Genomic DNA, 17,464 nt, shown 5'->3' with positions numbered 1-17,464 from the left:
TTTTATTAAAGGGTGAGGCTATACTGGGCTCTCACCATCATCATCATTATCATTATTCACGTCATTCCAATACAATCAAGTCACAATTATCAGCTTTGGTATTGATGTCAGTCAGCAGGCTGTCTGAGTGATGAGACACATGGGTAGGCCACCAACGAAAATTATTATGAAACTCTGGACCACAGAAATCCAATGTTTGTATCAAATATCTGCCTTTGCTCAATAAGTCTAATAAATCAATTTTACCTGTTTAGTCTCATTATGATATGGAACATTTAGGCTATTTTAGAGGAACAGAATACTATAGACTATAATATTGGAATGTTGTAGTGCTGCCCTACACTGGCTGGCAGGGACACTCAGGTGAAGCCATTGAATTCAATTAATTACAAGGAAATAAAGCTTTTGAACCGGGCTACATTTGTTTTCCTGTATAGTATATTTTAGAAAAACCTCCTGTGCTGTGTATTGTATCACAACAGCTGTTCACTTTATGTCATTCTGAAAATTATTTTCTGAGTCAGCTGATGATTGTTGAAACTGGGTTCAAGTTCAATGTCCAATTTCAAAGATACATGCTTATGTTAGGCAAACAACACAGCGTTTATTAAGACGAGGAACAACACGTGTTTTATGTCACACCATTTTGGTAAAATGTTATTAGAATGTTTTGAATCTTACATTCCCATGACGCCCAAAAGATGGTTCTAGTTTTAAGAGGTTAAAGAAGACTATTTTAGTATTTTATTACCTTAAGATTCTCACCAAGACAGGCAGACAGTCCAGACAGACAAACAGTACATTAGGCTATATATTGCGCAAGAAGAGTATCGTCTATTTTAAGAGATTTAAGAGAATGAAGGCAAATGTATGCTGCAAATGAACAATAACTACATTTAATTGATAACCTTTGACACTATCATCTTTGAACTGTCGGATCTGAATAGGTGGCTTGAGTGGATAGCTTTGATAGTCCAGGAATCGAATTACAAGTCGTTCATGTGCTAATAATCCAAATATTCTGCTTAAAAAGATCTTGCACTGCTACCCTTATCACTCATTATTGTTAGAGGAGGTCAGAACAAGCTGTAATGGAACCTGAATTTACCCTCTCCATAAGTGGAAATATATCCTGGTGCATGAAGGATACACCTACAGATGGGAACCTGCAATGAGTCCTTCTGGAAGTTCACAGAATATGATGTTTTCGAATGTCGAGGTCGCATAACCCTCCCTCACTGATGCGGTTATCTCCAAGTTATCTGGAGAACACAACCACATACTGGACAATGCTCAGATTCGGATCCGAAAGGGGGTGATGAATGGCCAGAAGGAGAGAAGCCTCGAGACCCAGGAAGAAACCGACCAAGTTGTGTACAATGGTACACATGGCTTGCCTGCATCTATTTGGTTAGAAAATATACAATTTAAATAATATAGGCTGTTTTTAAACTTCAGACTTTATATAACCATACGAACAAATACAACAATCAGCCCATATGAACAAATGTATATAGGCTATACAATATTCTGCTCATATTAACAAATATATTTACAATATTTACATCCATACTGATTTAATAAAAAGCAGTAAACATACATTGTTTCACATTGTTTAATAACATACTCATGGACACAATCGCGCAATAGTAAACATAAATAACATTGTTTCACATTATTTAATAATAACAGACGAATAAACACAATCATGCTTTCTTCACAGCTTCCCCGGGAAACTCGACGTATTGTAGCCTCGGGCGGACAAAATAGTACTGGAGGAAGAAGTTCGCTTCTGCTGCAGTGTTCGTGATCAAATATAACGCGTTGCGGCGGTGCTTCGTGATATAGGACTGCTCAGGTACTTCTTTAACCGTCAAGGGAGTGGTGTAGAATCCTACAGCCAGTGTACAGCGCTCTAGTGACGGACGGGGGACTCGACTTCAAACTGTTATGTTTTCCCGGGACTCGAATCTATTCAGGGTTACCAATTGAGTAACGGTAACTCGCTCTTGAACCGAGAGACCAACGGAATCTAATTTATATCGTATGGAGTTCAGGCGAGGAGCAACCCACTAACCATGCTGCACTCATAAGCTTTTGGTGCCGTCTTTGTTTGCAGAGGAAAGTCTGCCGCTCACTTTCCTTTTTCCAGCGGAGGCGAGATTCGTATTTTATTTGTATTTTTTTGGCAGCCTTTCTTCTGCCTCTCTCCTTCCTTTCCCCCGACCAGCTCGCTCCCGTCGCCAACCAACTGACTGGAAGAAAGAAGCATCTTTGTTTTTACGGAGTATATACTTGCCTGCTCGATCAGCACCATGAATTCGGATATAAATGTGTACCTCGGCCGGGATAAAACGGGCATCATGCGGAAGAGAGCCCTGCTTCTCCGGAAAGGGTGTAGTTTTGAGATTAGTTCGAGGTAGGTGATGCATGGGGTAATGGGGCTCCCTTTTGGGTATACACTCGCCACCAACCGCAATCCGAAACAGGGATTTAATTGCCCTCCTGTAACATTTGAAACAGCACATGGTAGGTTTATGTTCTCATACACAAGCTCGGGTAACGTGTCACTTGATATCTACTGACCCCATCTCTCCGTGGACTGCAGTTGTTGTGTTAATTGGCAGTTGACCCGGTCACCAGTGAACATATTTGCTCCCCTAAATCTCGAGGGATTAACTATGATATCAACACAGTGTATTAGGCTACAGTTAATTCAGTGTTTCATGGCGCTTCAGTAAACTGCAGACCATAGGCCTATGTGTGCGCTTTTTTGTGAATTATGTGTGGCATCACGGATGTTCCTTGTGTTTAGCGGGGCATGCCGTGTTATACCCGGTCATTGAGAGGAACATTGATTTTGTGTTGTTATTTTCAATCGATTTATTGACATTTTGTCTCCAAAACCGTGCGTCCACGTTCGGACCGTTACGCATGTGTGCCTGTCGATTCTGATGGACAAAATCACTCAATACCTGGTGCATGTTTATCAATATTGCAGCAAATTAGGTTTAAAATATTACATATTAGCCTCCAGCCGTGCGACTCTCTACTTGGGAGTCCACTGTTTTTCCGCTCATCAAACGTCGAGAGAATGTTATCTTTGCTGCCAGTTTGTACCGGACTGATGGCTACATAATGTTACCGACAGTATGCCGTGCTCAGTAGTCCTATGGTACATTGAGCCTATATTGGGCATAAATGCACACAGTTGGTATTCACCCCAAGTTATGGAGAGGATTTCTGGTCATATTTATAGCCAGCACTCATGTTCACTTGTTATCAAGCACACTTCCCGACGTCGTCGCTAGATGGCACCCATAACTCCCTCACTCACTGTCAGTCATGGCATTGATTATAAATCTGTCATGTACATTTGATTACATGGCCATTTTATCTGTCCCCCACACAGTAGACTACCACAGTAGACTACTACCTAGCCTAAGATAATCAGATTTTGGAGGTGTACTGTATATTACTCATATGCGATTAGCTGACAGACTTGATATGGTATTTTGCAGTGGCGATTGTAGCATGTAAATCTTGGTGGGGCAAACTCAAAAACCTTTTTTAGATGCTTGCCAGCTAAGCCACTACACAACACAACACTAAACAATACATTCATTGGACTACATTAATTGGACATTAATTGGTGACAAACAGTGCCCACAACAGCAGTACCAACACTTTTCCACTGTTACACCTGGCTATCAGCGGAGCCTGGTCTGGCTATCGGCGGAGCCTGGTCTGGCTATCGGCGGAGCCTGGTCTGGCTATCGGCGGAGCCTGGTCTGGCTATCAGTGGAGCCTGGTCTGGCTATCGGTGGAGCCTGGTCTGGCTATCGGCGGAGCCTGGTCTGGCTATCAGCGGAGCCTGGTCTGGCTATCAGCGGAGCCTGGTCTGGCAGCGAAACAGTTAATTCATCCTCATTTACTGCGTTTTGAAAAAACATAGCTGATATGGCTGACTTGCTTAAACAAATGTGGTTTCTACTGGCATTTGAGATGTACAAATTATGGCATAAGGGGATGACGAGCGGATAAGAGGCAATCCGTAATTTTGATTAAAACATTAGTGAGCGAGCTAGGACAGATGTAGTCAATATAACTATTTCAGTCAGAACCGTAGGATAAATAAAGGTGCCATGTAAGCAGACAATGAAAGCTCTTACAATATTCAATGATTACATTTCTCTAAAACAGGCTATAGGCTACATGTGCACCACCAAGTCAGAACAGTAGGCTAAGTTATGAGGGGGAAAGGGATTTAAATTATTAGGGCGAGGCACATGGGCTACTAACAGTTTACTACACAACATACATTTGGTATTACTTTCTTAGCTACAGTATACATATCTCCCTGGCCTATTACCAAATTTATGCAGCAGCATACAATACTTTTTTTGACTCACCTTGTTGTGCTGTGTTGACTTGAACAGGAAGGTGGCGTGGCGGTTCTTCTTTTGGTCAAATTTTGTCATCAAACTTTGTCATTAAGTCTGTCATTCTCTGGATTTATGACGCTTTCAAGACGACTGGGAACTCGGAAAAAAACAGGATCGGAGGTCTAGAAAGAGGCCAGAGTACCCAATTTGGAATTCTGAGATGGATGACCGTCCAAAATGTATTTTCAGGGTCGGAACTCGTTTTTTTTTCAGTTCCTAGTTGTCTTGAACTCTGAGATTTCCCAGTTCAGAGTTCCCAGTTTTTTGAAAGCGGCAGAAGTCATACTGGATTGACAGCATGCCCAATGTTAAATGTTTATCCTTTTAAGCTTGAAAGGAGACCCTTAATAAACTCAGGCTTGGCCCACACATCCACTCCACTGAATAGCAGGCTAGTGATTTATTTGCAATGCTTGCCACTGCATTCCTTCCAAACTACTCATTGTTGAATTTGCAATTTCCAACTTGTAATGTTTATGTCCAATGGCCAATGAGCACCGATAAGTTTTATCTATAATTTATCTTCATAATTTCTCTTTACATGACAAGGTTTGAAAAGGATTTGCCAGGAGATTGTCGACTTTGATTCATGATGATGACTGCTAGCTTGCAGGGGCCTGAATTTTTGAGCTCTACCCGTAGATTTGGTGGTGATGTGGTGTCCCCTATCACAGCACCACTAGAGAACATTACCCTACTCTCCGTATTTTCCGCTGGCTGCCCCACCTCCACAGAAAGCGCTGAGCGAGGCTGAAACACCTGCATTTTGGAGCTGCCTTACTCAAGAAAGCAAAAAAAGAGACCACTTAAAGGTGATTTTTTTTTACATTGTTTGCAACCTGATATGTGACACGTATTAATACCAAAATAACATACAAAAGAGGCAAACAAATATGTAAAAAATCTTTGCAACTGGCCTTTTGTAGGGCCTAATATTTATGCTGTCCTGTCATCGGCATCATGTCTTGAAGAGAGAGACAACAACACATATGTTAAAAATCTATGTTGCGTAGCCTCATCTGTGATGTATTGTCATGGATAGGCTCAGACTATATCTTAATGTATATCTTAATGTTCTAGTTGTGTATCTTTATGTTTCCCACTGCACATAATTCGTTCAGATATTAATATTTTAATACTTCTATACATGGGTGAATGTGTGTGTGAAACATCTGTTTTTCTCATGCCACAGTCCTTGATATATTTATATTTTTATACATCAAAACTCTTTTTGTGTATTCTTGTTTTTGGCTGTGTAAGTCATGTTTTTCACCACATAAGAGCCCCAGGTTCTCTCTTGATTGATTGTCTTTAATTCACTGAAGTCTGTGACCATTTCACAGGACTCTCCATTATGTGGCACCAAGTTGCGAGCACACACTATATGAACAAGCTCAACGAGTGCACACACACACACACGATCTCTCTCTCTCTCTATGAGTACAAATAATAAGTCAACCTATATGAAGAATGCCAACTCCAAGTGTAATTTAAAGTAAGTGCTTTGCAGAGAGCTGTGCCCATTGCTATATTTTGAAATAGAGACCATCCAAGCAATTTGTAGAGTTGTTTGGAAACAATAGGTTCATTAGAAACATTGGAAACTGCTCTTTTCGATGGGCTATAGCAATCAAAATGTCTGGCGTTCATGGATGGACCTCTGTAGGATGATATGGACGAAGTGCATGGATGGACCTCTGTAGGATGATAAGGACGAAGTGCATGGATGGACCTCTGTAGGATGATATGGACGAAGTGCATGGATGGACCTCTGTAGGATGATAAGGACGAAGTGCATGGATGGACCTCTGTAGGATGATATGGACGAAGTGCATGGATGGACCTCTGTAGGGTGATATGGACAAAGTGCATGGATGGACCTCTGTAGGATGATAAGGACGAAGTGCATGGATGGACCTCTGTAGGATGATAAGGACGAAGTGCATGGATGGAACTCTGTAGGATGATATGGACAAAGTGCATGGATGGACCTCTGTAGGATGATATGGATGAAGTGCATGGATGGACCTCTGTAGGATGATATGGACGAAGTGCATGGATGAACCTCTGTAGGATGATATGGATGAAGTGCATGGATGGACCTCTGTAGGATGATAAGGACGAAGTGCATGGATGGACCTCTGTAGGATGATATGGACGAAGTGCATGGATGGACCTCTGTAGGGTGATATGGACAAAGTGCATGGATGGACCTCTGTAGGATGATAAGGACGAAGTGCATGGATGGACCTCTGTAGGATGATAAGGACGAAGTGCATGGATGGAACTCTGTAGGATGATATGGACAAAGTGCATGGATGGACCTCTGTAGGATGATATGGATGAAGTGCATGGATGGACCTCTGTAGGATGATATGGACAAAGTGCATGGATGGACCTCTGTAGGATGATATGGACGAAGTGCATGGATGGAACTCTGTAGGATGATAAGGACGAAGTGCATGGATGGACCTCTGTAGGATGATAAGGACAAAGTGCATGGATGGACCTCTGTAGGATGATATGGACGAAGTGCATGGATGGACCTCTGTAGGATGATATGGACGAAGTGCATGGATGGACCTCTGTAGGATGATATGGACGAAGTGCATGGATGGACCTCTGTAGGATGATAAGGACGAAGTGCATGGATGGACCTCTGTAGGATGATATGGACAAAGTGCATGGATGGACCTCTGTAGGGTGATATGGACAAAGTGCATGGATGGACCTCTGTAGGGTGATATGGACGAAGTGATATTTGCTCCGTTCCCTTCTTTGTCATCAGTCTCTTATCTATTATTACTATATGTGTGAGATTCCTGTCTCCTCCCCTTCAGCTACACTGATTGAAATGGATTTAACCTTTACGGGATCGGTGTCCCTTACATTCAGTAACCTTGCTCTGATTTGTCATCCTGAGAGTTCCAGAGATAAAATGTAGCATAGTTTTGTTTGATAAAATAATTGTTTATATCAAAATGTAGGAACTGGGTTCTACAATTTGATCCCCTGTTGTTTCTGGCCCAACACCCATCCCGGTTAGTGTCTTTTCTGTAGGGATGCTCATTTGTCATCATGTATGACCTTCCTGGGAGTGTGTAAACTTACATTTTTTATTACCATATCATTTTTGTATGTCCTCTATAGTTATGTACTTGGAAATGTATCAACTGACCAATTCGGCACATTTGGACATACTTGATACAACATTTTCTGATGTATTGCAATGCTTCACTGGATCACTCTGAAACTTTGCACATATATGCTGCTACCTAGTGGACAAAATCTAAATTCCGCCTAAACTGCAATATTATAGTATGGCCTTTCTCTTGCAATTCAAAGATGGGAGAAAAAAAAGAAGAAAAAAAACATGTTTTTTTGTTTGTATTATCTTTTACCAGATCTAATGTGTTATATTCTCCTACATTAATTTCACATTTCCACAAACTTCAAATTGCTTCCTTTGAAATGGTATCAATAATATGCATATCCTTGCTTCAGGTCCTGATCTACAGGCAGTTAGATGTGGGTATGTCATTTGAGGTGAAAATTGAAAAAAAGGGACCGATCCTTAAGAGATTTTAACAAGTGACATCAATAAGGGATCATAGCTTTCACCTGGTCTATCAATGTCATGGAAATAACAGGTGTTCTTAATGATTTGTACACTCGGGGTAGGTGTAGTTTGGACGAGCCAGCTGTGCTGGCAGAAAATACCCTGCCGACTTATTTGAGTATTTACAGTCTATAGGCACTTCTGGACCAGTCAATATTGGTCTGAATATTCTGAATGATTACAATTTACATTTGGTGTCCTGAGGTTTCTTATGACATTTTTAAACATAATAAATGCATTCATTTTTGCATGACTATCATGGCCATTCTAGTAGTGACAGACACACACATACACAATCAGACAGACACGTTCACTTGAAGTATTAGAAAGATTTCAAATAATTTGAACCCAGTTTGCTTAGAAAGTAATTCTGGAGAAGGCTTTGGGGATGAGCTACAGATTGATGGCCTGGGTGACAGTCTGTTCATGCATTAGCCACCTGCACTAACGTCAACCAATAAAAGCATTTATAAACTGTATGCTTCCAGCGCTGAATGCTGACCATATACTGTATCACGGGTATGACAAAACATGTATTTTTACTGCACTAGTTACATTGGTAACCAGTTTATTATAGCAATAAGGCACATCTAGGGTTTGTGGTATATGGCCAACATTCCACGGCTAAGGGCTGTGTTCAGGCACTCGATGCGTCGTGCCTAAGAACAGCCCTTAGCCGTGGTATATTGGCTATATTCCACACACCCCCGTGCCTTATTGCTTAAATACACTGCTCAAAAAAATAAAGGGAACACTAAAATAACACATCCTAGATCTGAATGAATGAAATATTCTTATTAAATACTTTTTTCTTTACATAGTTGAATGTGCTGACAACAAAATCACACACAAATTATCAATGGAAATCAAATTTATCAACCCATGTAGGTCTGGATTTGGAGTCACACTCAAAATTAAAGTGGAAAACCACACTACAGGCTGATCCAACTTTGATGTAATGTCCTTAAAACAAGTCAAAATTAGGCTCAGTAGTGTGTGTGGCCTCCACGTGCCTGTATGACTTCCCTACAACGCCTGGGCATGCTCCTGATGAGGTGGCGGATGGTCTCCTGAGGGATCTCCTCCCAGACCTGGACTAAAGCATCCGCCAACTCCTGGACAGTCTGTGGTGCAACGTGGCGTTGGTGGATGGAGCGAGACACGATGTCCCAGATGTGCTCAATTGGATTCAGGTCTGGGGAATGGGTGGGCCAGTCCATAGCATCACTGCCTTCCTCTTGCAGGAACTGCTGACACACTCCAGCCACATGAGGTCTAGCATTGTCTTGCATTAGGAGGAACCCAGGGCCATCCGCACCAGCATATGGTCTCACAAGGGGTCTGAGGATCTCATCTCGGTACCTAATGGCAGTCAGGCTACCTCTGGCGAGCACATGGAGGGCTGTGCGGCCCCCCAAGGAAATGCCACCCACACCATGACTGACCCACCGCCAAACCGGTCATGCTGGAGGATGTTGCAGGCAGCAGAACGTTCTCCACGGCGTCTCCAGACTGTCACGTCTGTCACATGTGCTCAGTGTGAATCTGCTTTCATCTGTGAAGAGCACAGGGCGCCAGTGGCGAATTTGCCAATCTTGGTGTTCTCTGGCAAATGCCGAACGTCCTGCACGGTGTTGGGCTGTAAGCACAACCCCCACCTGTGGACGTCGGGCCCTCAAACCACCCTCATGGAGTCTGTTTCTGACCGTTTGAGCAGACACATGCACATTTGTGGCCTGCTGGAGGTCATTTTGCAGGGCTCTGGCAGTGCTCCTCCTTGCACATTGGCTGAGGTAGCGGTCCTGCTGCTGGGTTGTTGCCCTCCTACGGCCTCCTCCATGTCTCCTGATGTACTGGCCTGTCTCCTGGTAGCGCCTCCATGCTCTGGACACTACGCTGACAGACACAGCAAACCTTCTTGCCACAGCTCGCATTGATGTGCCATCCTGGATGAGCTGCACTACCTGAGCCACTTGTGTGGGTTGTAGACTCCGTCTCATGCTACCACTAGAGTGAAAGCACCGCCAGCTTTCAAAAGTGACCAAAACATCAGCCAGGAAGCATAGGAACTGAGAAGTGGCCTGTGGTCACCACCTGCAGAACCACTCCTTTATTGGGGGTGTCTTGCTAATTGCCTATAATTTCCACCTGTTGTCTATTCCATTTGCACACCAGCATGTGAAATTTATTGTCAATCAGTGTTGCTTCCTAAGTGGACAGTTTGATTTCACAGAAGTGTGATTGAGTTACATTGTGTTGTTTAAGTGTTCCCTTTATTTTTTGAGCAGTGTATATCATGGAGTTACACACTTCTCTAGAAAAAAAAGTTATTAAAAGGACTAACTATTCCCTGCCACCATATTACACTTGCTATAGACATCTTATATACCATACATCCAATAACCAATGTGTACTACAACTTGCTATTTCCTGTGTTGGCCTATGCAGTTAGTCAGTAGCACTCAGTAATAATTGATTCACATGTCTGGATATTTCCTGGCACTCAGCTGATGAGAAACCTCTTATAATGTTAATGTACTATAGTAAGACCAGCTGTATGCCAGTGCATACCTTTACTTAAATACCGCTTGTGTAGCGTGCAAAATAAATGTACACATACATGGTATTCAATCATTGCACCCACACTTCTCACTCGCGTTAGTGTGCGTCTGCGATGCCGGCCGCTAAAATAGAACTTGGTTCCATTTGTTACGCTTAACACGCTACAAGTCCTGCCTCTCAAATCTCCTCATTGGTTTTTAGGAACATATACCTACGTGGGTGATGAACTGAGGTCCAGTCCAGTTGGTGGTGGTAATACACCTTAAAGTTGGTTGCCAACTTTAAGTCCAAAGAAGAAAAAGAAGCGTGAAGGAAGAAGGAGAAATGACGAGAAACTAATTAGGTTTACGCTTTTATCTGTGGATTAATTGTCGGAGTAGAGGACCTTGTGCATTTCAGGTTAAAAAACAACCCAATGTTTATATCCCAGGACAAATTAGCTAGCAACATTAAGCTAGTTAAATAGCCATAAATGTGTAATGCTTTTCGACCTGTCCCTAAATGAATATAATTGGTTCAGAGTTTGTTTTGATATTTTCAGCCTGCTTGTCCTGATTGCATCTGGTTTGATCAACATGCGCATGATGGGGTCAGCATGTTATGGATTGCCCACATCTCAGATTTCCACCACACAAACATCAATTTAGTGTATCCTAGGCCATGTTCATTAGGGCACACAATGGAAAGCATTTTAAAACGTTTGGTGCCTAATGAACGTGATGATTCATTCCCTGGTGCTTATAGGATCCCAGTGTTTTACTTGTCCCTGTATGGAGTCATACTGGAATACCATCCATGCAATCTCCTTTTGCCAGTCTCTGGACAGTGGTGCCCAAGAGATGCCCATCTGCCAGGGGCACAAATCAGACAGGCCAGGTTGGCCAAGACAGACCTACCCCTTAGGAGAGGTGCCCACTGCCCAGATGGGCAAGAGGTGTAGTGTTCTGTACGGTTCTAGCTTTGTTAGAGAGTATTAGTAGTACAGTACATGGCCAGTATGGAAAATGTTCACCGTGTGGACAAATGGAAGTGGTTAAGCAGTGAAAATATAGTCTTTCATTTTGACCAGTACATCCATGTGGTCAAGGCTACTGAAATGGCCTCTCTCTCTATCTCTCTCTCTCTCAACTCAATTCAATTTAAAGGCTTTATTGGCATGGTAAACATATGTTTACATTGCAGAAGAAAGTGAAGTAGATAATAACCAGAACTGAAATAAACAACAAAAAATGTACAGTAAACATTACACACTTTTTTTTTACCATTTTCCTTTAGAAATGTCGCCAACAAAACAAGAAACAATAAACTTAACGTGCCGCTTACTAGGGCTATACAGGTCACTAACAAAGACAACTACCCACAACTAAGGTGGAAAAACAGGCTGCCTAAGTATGATTCCCAATCAGAGACAACAATAGACAGCTGTCCATGATTGAGAACCATACCCGGCCAAATCATAGAAACAGAAAACATAGAAATAAAGAAACTAGAATGCCCACCCTAGTCACACCCTGGCCTAACAAAAATAGAGAATATAAAAGCCTCTCATTGGCCAGGGCGTGACATTCACTGGTTTCCCTTTTCTTGTGGCAACACATCTTGCGGATGTGATTGCACACTGTGGTATTTCACCCAATAGATATCAACATTGGATTTGTTTTCGAAATCTTTTCGGGCTGTGTAATCTGAGGGAAGTATGTGTCTCTAATATGGTCATACATTTGGCATGTTAAAAAGTGCACCTCGTTTTGTTGGCAGTGTGCACATAGCCTGTCTTCTCTTGAGAGCCATCTTTTTTTTTCTCATGGTTTGGTTGGGACTAATTGTGTTGCTGTCCTGGGGCTCTGCGGGGTCTGTTTGTGTTTATAGACAGAGCCCCAGGACCAGCTTGCTTAGGGGGCTCTTCTCCAGGTTAATTTCTCTGTAGGTGATGGCTTTGTTATGGAAGGTTTGGGAATCTTTTCCTTCCTTTTAGGGGAGTTGTAGAATTTATTGACTCATTTGTGAATTTTGATAATTAGTGGGTATCGTCCTAATTTTGCTCTGCATGCATTTTTTTTGGCGTCTTTGCTGTTTTACGTTACACACTGAGGATTTTTTTGCAAAATTCTGCATGCAATCTCAACTTGGTGTTTTTCCCATTTTGTGAATTCTTGGTTGGTGAGCTGACCTCAGACCTCACAACCATAAAGGGCAATAGGTTCTATAACTGATTCAAGTCTTTTTTGACAGATCCTAATTGGTATGTCGAATTACATTACCTTTTGATGGCATAGAAGGCCCTTCTTGCTTCTCTCAGTTCATTCACAACTTTGTGGAAATTACCTGTGGCGCTGATGTTTAGGCCGAAGTTTGTCTATTATTTGTGTGCTCTAGGGCAATGGTGTCTAGATGGAATTTGTATTTGTGGTCCTGGCAACTGGACCTTTTTAAAACACCATTATTTTTTGTCTTTCTGAGATTTTCTGTCAGGGGCCAGGTCTGACAGTATCTGTGCAGAAGATCTAGGTGCTGCTGTAGGTCCTTGGTTAGGCAGAGAAGCACCAGATCATCAGCAAACGGTAGACATTTGACTTCAGATTCTTGTAGGGTGAGGACGGGTGCTGCAGACTGTTCTTGTGCCCCCGCCAATTCGTTGATATATATGTTGAAGAGGGTGTTGAAGAGGGTCTCTCTCTCTCTCTTCCCTGCTCGTACAATATCCTCAGATAAAGGTTTAATTAAAGTGTATCTACTTTGATACGTAATTTATATCTATATAAATCTCTCTTGCTGCCAACAGTGTTATGTAACCAACTAGAGTACAGTACAGAAGAATCCCCTCTCATTTGTGCCAGCATGTTGGTTTGAGAGCAGAACAGAACAGTCAGACGAGTAGTCTGAAGACTGGATCCAGATGGGGGTGAATCATCTGATCATCCTAAATTGGAAGTATTAGCGAGAAACCCATGCTACGAATGTTGTACCCCAACTTTCTCAGTCAGAAAAGAGGCAGGATTTCTGAGGTAGCGCATGAAAGCAGCTTAAGTGACCCTGCCAGTAAGAGCGTCTCTGATTGGCCGGGCCTGTGGGGTCTTGTCTGTGAGCCTGTTGTGACCTCCGATGGGAGGAGGTGTGATGTGGAAACTCTCTGACTCACAGCCTGCCATAGTGTTTATAGTGGAGCTCTAATGTGACTGTCTGCATCATATAATAGATGGAGAGAGAATGGGGAAGTGACCTCACACTGAGTGTGTGTGTGTGTGTGTGTGTGTGTGTGTGTGTGTGTGTGTGTGTGTGTGTGTGTGTGTGTGTGTGTGTGTGTGTGTGTGTGTGTGTGTGTGTGTGTGTGTGTGTGTGTGTGTGTGTGTGAGAGAGCGTGATAACATGTGTGTGGTTTATTGAGTGTGTGTAATGTATTCTGTACATACCAATGCTACACATATGCTCCACAGATACGGATGTACAGAATAAATACATACACTGTATGCTATTTCAGCAAGTAGAGTATATCCATCACTAGATTTGACGTGGTGTGTCACACTTGCATGCATGCTTTTTTGTGTGTTAGGGCCGATTTCAAGTTTTTCATAACAATCGGTAACTGGCATTTTTGGACACCGATTGTGGCCGATTCCATTGCACTCCAGGAGGAGCCTGCGTGGCAGGCTGACTACCTGTTACGCGAGTGCAGCAAGGAGCCAAGGTAAGTTTCTAGCGAGCATTAAACTTATCTTATAAAAAACAATCAATCTTAACATAATCACTAGTTAACTACACATGGTTGATGATATTACTAGTTTATCTAGCTTGTCCTGCATTGCATATAATCGATGCGGTGCCTGTTAATTTATCATCGAATCACAACCTAAAACTTCTTACCTGGGAATATTGAAGACTCATGTTAAAAGGAACCACCATATGTTCTCATGTTCTGAGCAAGGAACTGAAACGTTAGCTTTCTTACATGGCGCATATTGCACTTTTACTTTCTTCTCCAACACTTTGTTGTTGCATTATTTAAACCAAATTGAATACGTTTCATTATTTATTTGAGGTTAAATAGATTTTATTGATGTATTATATTAAGTTAAAATAAAAGTGTTCATTCAGTATTGTTGTAATTGTCATTATTACAAATGTCACGCCCTGACCTTAGATATCTCTGTTTTTCTATATATTTTGGTTAGGTCAGGGTGTGACTAGGGTGGGTACTCCAGTTTTTGTATGTCTAGGGTTTTTTGTATGTCTATGTTGGCCTGATATGGTTCCCAATCAGAGACAGCTGTTTATCATTGTCTCTGATTGGGGATCAGATTTAGGTAGCCATTTTCCTCATTTGTTTTGTGGGATCTTGTCTATGTATAGTTGCCTTAGTGCACATCAGTAGCGGCACGGCACGTTTCGGTTGGTTGTTTGTTGTTTTGTTCAGTGAGTTTCGATTTATTACAATTATGTGGAACTCTACTCACGCTGCGCCTTGGTCCAATCATTATGACGAAAGTGACAACAAATATATATATATATAAATAAAATTGGGTGATTAATGGGTATCGGATTTTTTTGGTCCTCCAATAATCGGTATCGGTGTTAAAATCATAATCGGTCGACCTCTCGAATCTTTAACCTTTGACCTTTCTCTGTCCATTTCTGCCATGAGAGCAGAGTGTGGTCTTCATGGCTGGTTGTTATATATACATGCACATGATTCTGGTTGTTTCTACAATTCCACCAGGGCAGGCCTTTACAGTATAGAGCACGTGTCCCAAATTGCATCCTATTTCCTATTTAGTGCATATAGGGAATAGGATGCCATTTGGAACACAGACATAGTCAGCCCCAAAGAGGGCTCAGTGAGCTCGGATAAACACTGGACCATAATCACTGCCATATGTGTCTTCACCACCACACAATACAGCCCACCAATCTCATTTAGTCAGAAAAATAGACTAAATAGGGATGGAGAAAAATACAAAAAAGCCCTCTCTTGATTACAGCTTTCCGTATGTCTGGATCCGTTTATGGTTTAAGACGCATATCTACATATTACAGAAACCTTGCGTGTGGGTGTGTGCATGTATGTGTGTGTGAGTGCGTTAGTGTGTATTATAGCTAACGTGTGTGTACACACTGCATGCATGTATGTGTGCACTAGAGTGTGTGTGTTTGTGTGGCGCCTGTGCGTGTGTAGTGCAGCACACTGCTCTGCTCCAGGAAGTTTCACTCTGGAAAAGCGTTTCCCATTATAACGTGCTGCTGGAAATGGCCCAGTGTGCGTGGGCGAAAGGAGTTGTATTTTCACAGGGCCTCGGTTGAGACTCAGGGGGTTTGAGCACAGCCACAAGCCACGTGACGAAAGGAGGGAAGATGGCTGGGTGTGTGTTTTTGACTGTTCTTGCTCTGTGAGGTGATGTAAGGAGTTTGTGTGTGTGGGTGTTTGTGCGTGCATGCCATATATATGTACTAAATGCGTGAGAGAAAATAGATTGTATTCACTTGGCTGAATGACAGACAGATCAAAAGCCAGTGTCAAGATTATGATATTGACTTGCCTCAATCTTCATTACTCATGAATATACAGGTAACTGCCTAAACAAAGCGAGCTGTATGGGGCCACAAGAAAACAAGAAAATGCTCATCCAGATGCGGAGCTCCTAGTGGACGGTGATTTTAATGCAGGAAAACTGAAATCCATATGACCTCATTTCTACCAGCATGTCACCTGGCAACTAGAGGGATACAAACTCGAGATCACCTCCACACACATAAACGCATACAAAGCTCTCCCCCACCCTCCATTTGGTAAATTGGACCATAACTCCTGCTTACAAGCAAAAACTCAAACGGGAAGTACCAGTGACTTGTTCAATGTGGAAGTGGTTCGATGAAGCGGATGCTAAATTATAGGACTATTTCGCTAGCACAGACTGGAATATGTTCCGTGATACATCTGATGGCATTGAGGAGTTTACCACATCTGTCACCGGCTTCATTAATAAGTGCATCAATGACATTGTCCCCACAGTGATCATACATACATATCCTTACCAGAAGCTATGATGTACAGGCAACGTCCGCATTGAGCTAGGCTCGAGCTGCCGCTTTCAAGGAGCAGGACACTAATCCGGCACTTATAACAAATTCTGCAGACGAACCATCAAACAGGCAAAGCGTCAATAAGATCGAATCCTACTACACCAGCTCTGACGCTCATAGGATGTGGCAGAGCTGGCAGACTATCACGGATTACAAAGGGAAACCTATCTGAAAGCTGTGAAGTGACAAGAGCCTACTTGATGAGCTAAATTCCTTCTATGCTCGTTTTGAGGCAAGCAACACTGAACCATGCATGAGACCAGCTGTTCCAGATGACTGTATGATCACACTTTCCATAGCTGATGTGAGTAAGACCTTTAATCACCTTAACGTTCACAAGGCCGCAGCGCCAGACGGAATACCAGGACGCGTATACAGAGCTTGCGCTGACCAGCTGGAAAGAGTCTTCACTGACATTTTCAACCTCTCTCTGACCTCTCTCTGACCCAGATACTTACATGTTTTGAAGCAAACCACCATATTCCCTGTGCCTAAGAACACCAAGGTAACCTGTCTAAATGACTATCGCTCCATAGCACTCATATCTGTGGCCATGAAATCCTTTGAAAAGCTGGTCATGGCTCACATCAATACCATCAACACAGAAACCCTGGACCCAGTCCAATTCGCATACCACCCCGACAAATCCAAAGATGAGCTTTGGTTGTCCCTAACAAAAAAAATCTTGGTTGACCAAAAGTCGTCTGTTTTTTCGACTGATCGATTGGTCAAAATGTTTAAACAGTTTCCCTATATAGACACA

At 42.4% G+C, this 17,464-nt stretch overlaps 1 protein-coding gene and 1 long non-coding RNA gene across 5 annotated transcripts in view; one reads left to right on the top strand and one right to left on the bottom strand.

Moving 5' to 3' along the window:
- Positions 1-1,442: 1,442 nt before the first annotated feature.
- LOC135544694 (uncharacterized) lies at positions 1,443-2,472 on the bottom strand. The gene is made up of 2 exons (XR_010456363.1): positions 2,340-2,472; positions 1,443-2,255 (listed from the first exon to the last, which is right to left on the bottom strand). It is a non-coding gene; the product is annotated as an uncharacterized LOC135544694 (long non-coding RNA).
- The window catches only part of LOC135544692 (GTPase-activating Rap/Ran-GAP domain-like protein 3), a 158,644-nt gene continuing 143,318 nt past the window's right edge, over positions 2,139-17,464 (top strand). For all 4 annotated transcript variants that reach the window (XM_064972506.1, XM_064972499.1, XM_064972502.1 and 1 more), the window contains exon 1: positions 2,139-2,419. In XM_064972506.1, coding sequence (XP_064828578.1) covers positions 2,316-2,419 — 104 coding nt within the window. In that variant the 5' untranslated portion in view covers positions 2,139-2,315. The remainder of the gene's footprint in view (positions 2,420-17,464) is intronic.

The sequence above is a fragment of the Oncorhynchus masou genome, chromosome 8 (assembly GCF_036934945.1).
Source record: "Oncorhynchus masou masou isolate Uvic2021 chromosome 8, UVic_Omas_1.1, whole genome shotgun sequence".
Lineage (NCBI taxonomy): Eukaryota > Metazoa > Chordata > Actinopteri > Salmoniformes > Salmonidae > Oncorhynchus > Oncorhynchus masou.
This window is presented reverse-complemented; position numbering and strand designations above follow the sequence as displayed.